Below are 8,940 nucleotides of genomic sequence, written 5' to 3' on the forward strand. Positions count from 1 at the left end.
GACTCACTGCTGTAAACGCTGCCAAAGGTGATCCTACAAAGTTTTGACTCAGGGGTGTGACTACTTATGTAAGTGAGACATTTCTGTATTTCATTTTCAATAAATGTGAGAAAAAAATAACTTTGTCATTATGGGGTATTGTAAGTAGATGGGTGAGAAAAATAGATTTAATCGATTTTGAATTCAGGCTGTAACACATCAAATTGTGGAATAAGTCAAGTGGTATGAATACTTTCTGAAGGCACTGTATATGCCACTGTTCTCGTTGAGCATTCCATGCACACAGCTGCAGTGGTACACAGATTCAGTCTCAGAGTTCAGTGAACAGATATCTTCTGGAAGTTTTGCTCATTATCTCTGGGGAGAGAGAACGTACAGAACATCAAGGCAATGTAGAGATCATCACTTAAACATTGTTTGAATCAAAAAGGTGTTGTTTCAGTTATCAAATCCATGCAAAACATATACAAATTAAACAGTTGTACATACTTTTTTCGTTGGAAAAGAGAGAATATAACTCTATAAAAATATTATCCCCCAGATAAAAAGACTGCTTATCAGGCTGGAACATTTTACGAAACCAAGAGTGGAACTGCATTTTTTTTAGAGTAATTACATTAGCCATTGACAGAAACTGAGTGGTCTACCTACAAGTCTGTACAACCCTTCAATTTCAGTTTCCAGATTATACCAGAAAACCAATCAATATCTCAGCATAATAGACCTTAGTAAAGGAAAACGCCAAATAACTTTACAGTATGAAGTGCTTTGTGTGTCAACCTCATAAAATAACCTTCCACAATTGAATTCTGTTTTCTGAACATTCAATTGAAGGGAACAATTTTGGACTGAGTGAAAGAGCATTGTCTGAGTGCCTTTAATAGCAGGGCAACAAACATAGCCAGGTGGATAGATAGGGGGGAGAGCGAGAGAGAAGGATACTGAAAACTAGAGAGTTGGATAGTAAGAATGGGGTGAGGGAGAGATTATTTTAGAACATAGCTATTAGTGGAGAACCTCAGGCACTTGTGGCTCTGACGGGTCACAGTGTCAACAGTCAAGGCCAAGGCGGGGTCAGGGTTAAGGCGACTGCGGTAACGCCTAGGGGGAGAGAGAGCCAAGAGTTCCCATTTCTCCATGTCAAAGCTGGTCCATGCACCTTTCTCTCATCCCATCCAGATTTATAACGTGTGTAATTTACACATACAGAGGAGAGAAGACACCATAACCTCAAGCTAAGGGCCTAACATTCCTCTCCAAAGACATGAAAGGGCAAAATAGTTGTGTGCAGAAGCCAGTTGCAGATTCCACACGTGTGTGTGTCCACTAGGCAGGTACCCTCAAAGGTCTGCTCATTCATCTACAGTATGAACAAATTGCAGCGTTAAAGTGATGGATTAGTGAAAGCTACATATGACAAAAGTGACACGTGCACACACATACGCACACACATATTTATTCCTATAAATAATCAAATAAGAAGAATATAAAATCCTGTCACATATACCATGAATATATGCAACTACAACTACTGCAACGACTCCAAACAAACTACTGTAGCTCCCTCTGACAATAATAGATGTGATCAGCCAGTGGAGCTCAACACCAACCCTCCCCCCATACCCAAGTAGCAAATCAAACTCTAATCATCTCATAGGGTTGACATTATTCACAGGAGCTGTCTTCGAGGAGCTCCACCATACAGGAGAATAATTCAATCATGAGGAATCTCCATGCTTCCCTCCCACAGGCATCTCACAGACAAGAGGCAATAATACAAGCCTCAATATAGCAAAGCTAGTTGTCTCTTAATTCTATACTAATATATGGAATATTGGAATATGTGGCTGAAATATGTAAGGGTTTAGATACGGGCAGTGCCTTATTAATAGTGATGGGATGGTGTATGGTTCATAGTGGTCCAATGATATTAGATTATGAAAGGTCTCTATGGCATTCATTATTCCGTAAGGGGTCGAGGTGGATTTTCCCTCACGCATTTCTATAAACAATGCAGGTATAGGCTAATGTCTTTCGATGGGTAATTTTAAAAAGAATCAACTTAAAATCTACTTCATCATCTGTCTGATAAAGGTTGTTGTGACAGAAAAATCACCTTGTTTAAAGCGTTTTGTCCAATAAAATCCAAAATGTGTCTACAGAATGTATGGCCTTCTGTCTGCATATTTTCCACCATACCTCCTCGTACCATAAGCCTATTTGTGAAGATGTTAAGCTGAGAGGCCATACGGCCCCACTCCCAGTGAGTGATGGGACTACAGCGACTGGGGCAGAGTGGAACAGGTAAAACCTCACCTCTGGGTATTGGCTTTGTGATTGTGAGGCGATGCGACATATGGAGAAAGGGCCACGCTGTCGATCGAGCGAAGATTAACAAGTAACATCTGTCAGCATCATCCGGCAGAGAACAAACAATGAACAGATAATGTGACAACGTTCAGACGTTGTCGTGGGAACCCGGGGGAAATTACTGTAAGTCAGATGCATCCTGTGAATATTCAAATGCACTTCTGTCGCTAGAAACAATTAACAACAGACTGGAAGAGTTGGGTGATGTGACAGGAACTGTGTGTGTGTGTGTGTTTAAGAGTGAGAGAATGTGTGTGTGTGTGTGTGCGAGTGTGTGTGTGTGTGTGTGTGTGTGTGTGTGTGAGACCTCTCAGAAAGTGTAATGAATGATGAATGATGCTGGTCAATAGAGGCCAATTCCTCCTGACCATATGGACGTAATCACGTGGGATCTTCTCTATGGCGGGGGTTAACTAGGTGCCTTTAAACTGGTGCCTGCCTACCTGCCTGAGAGCATCCGTCACCTGTCACATTCCTATCCCCTCCAAATGACTCTGTTTCAATGTCAAGTTACATTGATGGAGCTTTTGCTCAATGCTTCATAACTCAGTAAAGCCTGCACTTACATTAATGGAATCCCAGACTCTCTCTGGCTAGGCTACAGCCCTATTTTGCTCACTTTCAATTTGGCTATATGAACAGTGCATCCATCTGCGATGAGGCATGCTTTGTTGATTCATCATGGTTTTGTAGCATGGGGAAATTAAATTGCGTTGAGTTGTTTATTTATTGCTGATTTTGTACATGATGAATGCTGTACGTTTGCAGTGGTCTGCAATGTATCCATCAGCTAGAGCGGGGATGGGCAACTGGAGGCCCGCGGCTCCCCTTTTGTAAGCCCGCGGATCAATAGTAGAATACACGAGGTGCAATTTTGAAAATTGGTTGTGCATCAGCAGTTTTTCTCTTGTTATGTCAGTCACTGACAGTCACTCAAATAGCCCGACAAAATTTAGTTTAGAGCCCCCAAAAGGCTACGGCCGACTCTGACTGCATGTGTTGGTATGGATGTGGGTACGCAGCCCCCCACGAGCCACTGCGGCCCCTCAAGATGAGTTCAGAATTTTTTGTGGCCTCCAACCCCATCAAAGTTGCCCATCCCTGATCTAGAGCCATGTACAGTAAACGGGTTCCTGTCACCACAAGCTGACTGACCGAGCCAGCCAGGTATTTTTTGTTTTGCCATGAAACTGTTATAAAACCTGTTATAACACCATCCTATGAATGACACAATGCCTGTCACTCAATAGGAAGCAGTATCCCTATCTCACTCATAATTTTTTGACTGATCGCTGTCATACGTGTCATTTCCGGTCACAACTTGCAGACTTGTTTACGTGCTGCTGTGCGTTTTGTTGCTAGCCTTACTTTGCTATCTGACAACTTTACGGTTTTTACTTTTTAATTACCGTGTATATTTTTAGTTTTCCCCTCACTCAACTTTTTTTCATTCAACTTTTTTACTCCGGACGCTTTATCTGGACATGGTTCGTCAGGACCTCCAACAGCCGAAGCTAAGTAGTAACATTAACATGATGCCTTCTAATTGCAATCGCTGTACTCATAATATACAGGAGAACGATCGCCTTACGGCGAGGATAGCTGTGCTGCAAGCCCAGCTTCAGACGCAATCGTTAGGCAAGGGTAATTTCAGTGTAGGAAAGGATGAAACAGCGCCTGTGCCACCAGTAAGTACAGATTGTAGTATAAATCCCCTCGCAAGGTCCCCGCAGCCGGGCAACATTCTCATGCTTTCTGGAGGGAAATGTCACTCATTCAGCCGACAGAAGCTTTCAACCGGTTCTCCCCATTAAGCAGCGAGTCGGAGTCAGAGGCTGAGCCTTCTCTGGTCTCTACTCCTCCCGTTACGGGGTCTGAGACACCGAAGTCTCCCACCATTAGCTCTGACAAATTGAAAACCCTTGTCATTGGCGACTCCATTACCCACAGTATTAGACTTAAAACGAATCATCCAGCGATCATACACTGTTTACCAGGGGGCAGGGCTACCGACGTTAAGGCTAATCTGAAGATGGTGCTGGCTAAAGCTAAAACTGGCGAGTGTAGAGAGTATTCGGGATATTGTTATCCACGTCGGCACCAACGATGTTAGGATGAAACAGTCAGATGTCACCAAGCGCAACATTGCTTCAGCGTGTAAATCAGCTAGAAAGATGCGTCGGCATCGAGTAATTGTCTCTGGCCCCCTCCCAGTTAGGGCGAGTGATGAGCTCTACAGCAGAGTCTCACAATTCAATCGCTGGTTGAAAATTGTTTTCTGCCCCTCCCAAAAGATAGAATTTGTAGATAATTGGTCCTCTTTCTGGGACTCACCCACAAACAGGACCAAGCCTGGCCTGTTGAGGAGTGACGGACCCCATCCTAGCTGGAGGGGTGCTCTCATCTTATCTACGAACATAGACAGGGCTCTAACTCCCCTAGCTCCACAATGAAATGGGGTACAGGCCAGCCTGCCAGCTTAGTGGAGTCTGCCACTAGCACAGTCAGTGTAGTCAGCTCAGCTCTCCCAATTGAGACCTTGTCTGTGCCTTGACCTAGGTTGGGCAAAACTAAACATGGCGGTTTTCGCCTTAGCAATGTCACTAGAATAAAGACCTCCTCCATTCCTGCCATTATTGAAAGAGATCGTGATACCTCACATCTCAAAATAGGGCTACTTAATGTTAGATCCCTCACTTCCAAGGCAGTTATAGTCAATGAACTAATCACTGATCATAATCTTGATGTGATTGGCCTGACTGAAACATGGCTTAAGCCTGATGAATTTAATGTGTTAAATGAGGCCTCCCCTCCTGGTTACACTAGTGACCATATCCCCCGCGCATCCCGCAAAGGCGGAGGTGTTGCTAGCATTCATGATAGCAAATTTCAATTGACAAAAAAAACTGCTGAGTTTTTGTCTTTTGAGCTTCTAGTCATGAAATCTATGTAGCCTACTCAATCACTTTTTATAGCTACTGTTTACAGGCCTCCTGGGCCATATACAGCGTTCCTCACTGAGTTCCCTGAATTGAGGTCATGGCAGATAATATTCACATTTTTGGTGACTTTAATATTCACATGGAAAAGTCCACAGACCCACTCCAAAAGGATTTCGGAGCCATCATCGACTCAGTGGGTTTTGTCCAACATGTCTCCGGACCTACTCACTGCCAAAGTCATACTCTGGACCTAGTTTTGTCCCGTGGAATATATGTTGTGGATCTGAATGTTTTTCTTCATAATCCTGGACTATCGGACCACCATTTTATTACGTTTGCAATCACAACAAATAATCTGCTCAGACCCCAACCAAGGAGCAACAAAAGCCGTGCTATAAATTCCCGGACAACTCAAAGATTCCTAGATGCCCTTCCAGACTCCCTCCACCTACCCAAGGACGTCAGAGGACAAAAATCAGTTAACCACCTAACTGAGGAACTCAATTTAACCTTGCGTAATACCCTAGATGCAGTCGCGCCCCTAAAAACAAAAAACATTTGTCATAAGAAACTAGCTCCCTGGTATACAGAAAATATCCGAGCTCTGAAGCAAGCTTCCAGAAAATTGGAACGGAAATGGCACTACACCAAACAGGAAGTTCCGACTTGCTTGGAAAGACAGTACCGTGCAGTATCGAAGAGCCCTCACTGCTGCTCGATCATCCTATTTTTCCAACTTAATTGAGGAAAATAAGAACAATCCGAAATTTATTTTTGATACGGTCGCAAAGTTAACTAAAAAGCAGCATTCCCCAAGAGAGGATGGCTTTCACTTCAGCAGTGATACATTTATGAACTTCTTTGAAGAAAAGATCATGATCATTAGAAAGCAAATTACGGACTCCTCTTTAAATCTGCGTATTCCTCCAAAGCTCAGTTGTCCTGAGTCTGCACAGCTCTGCCGGGACCTAGAATCAAAGGAGACACTCAAGTGTTTTAGTACTATATCTCTTGACACATTGATGAAAATAATCATGGCCTCTAAACCTTCAAGCTGCATACTGGACCCTATTCCAACTGAACTACTGAAAGAGCTGCTTCCTGTGCTTGGCCCTCCTGTGCTTGGCCCGCCTCTCTTGAAAAAGCCAAACCTTGAACTCCTATAACCTATAAAAAAAAACTATCGGCCTATATCGAATCTCCCATTCCTCTCAAAAACAAACTGAAAAAGCTGTTGCGCAGCAACTCACTGCCTTCCTGAAGACAAACAATGTATACAAAATGCTTCAGTCCGGTTTTAGACCCCATCATAACACTGAGACTGCACTTGTGAATCGTGGTAAATTACCTTTTAATGGCGTCAGACCGAGGCTCTGCATCTGTCCTCATTCTCCTAGACCTTAGTGCTGCTTTTGATACCATTGATCACCACATTCTTTAGGAGAGATTGGAAACCCAAATTGGTCTACACGGACAAGTTCTGGCCTGGTTTAGATCTTATCTGTCGGAAAGATATCAGTTTGTCTCTGTGAATGGTTTGTCCTCTGACAAATCAACTGTAAATTTCGGTGTTCCTCAAGGTTCTGTTTTAGGACCACTATTGTTTTCAATATATTTTACCTCTTGGGGATGTCATTCGAAAACATAATGTTAACTTTTACTGCTATGCGGATGACACACAGCTGTACATTTCAATGAAACATGGTGAAGCCCCAAAATTGCCCTCGCTGGAAGCCTGTGTTTCAGACATAAGGAAGTGGATGGCTGCAAACTTTCTACTTTTAAACTCGGACAAAACAGAGATGCTTGTTCTAGGTCCCAAGAAACAAAGATATCTTCTGTTGAATCTGACAATTAATCTTGATGGTTGTACAGTCGTCTCAAATAAAACTGTGAAGGACCTCGGCGTCACTCTGGACCCTGATCTCTCTTTTGACGAACATATCAAGACTGTTTCAAGGACAGCGTTTTTCCATTTATGTAACATTGCAAAAATCAGAAATTGTCTGTCCATAAAAGATGCAGAAAAATGAATCCATGCTTTTGTTACTTCTAGGTTAGACTACTGCAATGCTCTACTTTCCGGCTACCCGGATAAAGCACTAAATAAACTTCAGTTAGTGCTAAATACGGCTGCTAGAATCTTGACTAGAACCAAAAAATGTGATCATATTACTTCAGTGCTAGCCTCCCTACACTGGCTTCCTGTTAAGGCAAGGGCTGATTTCAAGGTTTTACTGCTAACCTACAAAGCATTACATGGGCTTGCTCTTACCTATCTTTCCGATTTGGTCCTGCCGTACATACCTAAACGTACGCTACGGTCACAAGACGCAGGCCTCCTAATTGTCCCTAGAATTTCTAAGCAAACAGCTGGAGGCAGGGCTTTCTCCTATAGAGCTCCATTTTTATGGAATGGTCTGCCTACCCATGTGAGAGACGCAGACTCGGTCTCAACCTTCAAGTCTTTATTGAAGACTCATCTCTTCAGTAGGTCCTATGATTGAGTGTAGTCTGGCCCAGGAGTGTGAAGGTGAACGGAAAGGCACTGGAGCAACGAACCGCCCTTGCTGTCGCTGCCTGGCCGATTCCCCTCCCTCCACTGGGATTCTCTGCCTCTAACCCTATTACAGGGGCTGAGTCACTGGCTTACTGGTGCTCTTCCATGCCGTCCCTAGGAGGGGGGCCCCCCCCCCCCCTGGGTTGTGCCGTGGCTGAGATCTTTGTGGGCTATACTCGGCCTTGTCTCAGGATGGTAAGTTGGTGGTTGAAGATATCCCTCTAGTGGTGTGGGGGCTGTGCTTTGGAAAAGTGGGTGGGGTTATATCCTGCCTGTTTGGCCTTGTCCGGGGGTATCATCGGATGGGGCCACAGTGTCTCCCGACCCCTCCTGTCTCAGCCTCCAGTATTTATGCTGCAGTAGTTTATGTGTCAGGGGGCTAGGGTCAGTCTGTTATATCTGGAGTATTTCTCCTGTCTTATCCGGTGTCCTGTGTGAATTTAAGTATGCTCTCTCTAATTCTCTCTCTATCTCTTTCTTTCTTTCTCTCTCTCTGAGGACCTGAGCCCTAGGGCCATGCCTCAGGACTACCTGGCATGATGACTCCTTGTTGTCCCCAGTCCACCTGGCTGTGCTGCTGCTCCAGTTTCAACTGTTCTGCCTGCGGCTATAGAACCCTGACCTGTTCACTGTGATTACTATTATTTGACCATGCTGGTCATCTATGAACATTTGAACATCTTGGCCATGTTCTGTTATAATCTCCACCCGGCACAGCCAGAAGAGGACTGGCCACCCCTCATAGCCTGGTTCCTCTTTCGGTTTCTTCCTAGGTTTTGGCCTTTCTAGGGAGTTTTTCCTAGCCACCGTGCTTCTACACCTGCATTGATGCTGTTTGGGGTTTTAGACTGGGTTTCTGTACAGCACTTTGATATATCAGCTGATGTAAGAAGGGCTATATAAATACATTTGATTTGATTTAGTGTCCAGCATAAAAGTTCCAATGCTCCATTTGTCCATCAAATTATTTTCACTTCATAACAGTTTTCCTGCAAGTCTTAAATGGACAGCATTATGGCTGGATATCAAAGGTACTGTACAGCCTGTTACCAAACAAATTAATTAGAA

The 8,940-nt window shown here is 43.8% G+C and overlaps 1 protein-coding gene across 1 annotated transcript in view; it reads right to left on the reverse strand.

Annotated features, from left to right (window-relative positions):
* The window catches only part of LOC120026807 (collagen alpha-1(XIV) chain-like), a 75,574-nt gene extending 73,362 nt beyond the window's left edge, over nt 1–2,212 (reverse strand). Inside the window, exon 1 of the mRNA XM_038971521.1 lies at nt 2,200–2,212. Coding sequence (XP_038827449.1) covers nt 2,200–2,212 — 13 coding nt within the window. The remainder of the gene's footprint in view (nt 1–2,199) is intronic.
* Nucleotides 2,213–8,940: the final 6,728 nt, after the last annotated feature.

The sequence above is a fragment of the Salvelinus namaycush genome, chromosome 32, assembly GCF_016432855.1.
Source record: "Salvelinus namaycush isolate Seneca chromosome 32, SaNama_1.0, whole genome shotgun sequence".
In the NCBI taxonomy this organism is placed as follows: Eukaryota; Metazoa; Chordata; class Actinopteri; order Salmoniformes; family Salmonidae; genus Salvelinus; species Salvelinus namaycush.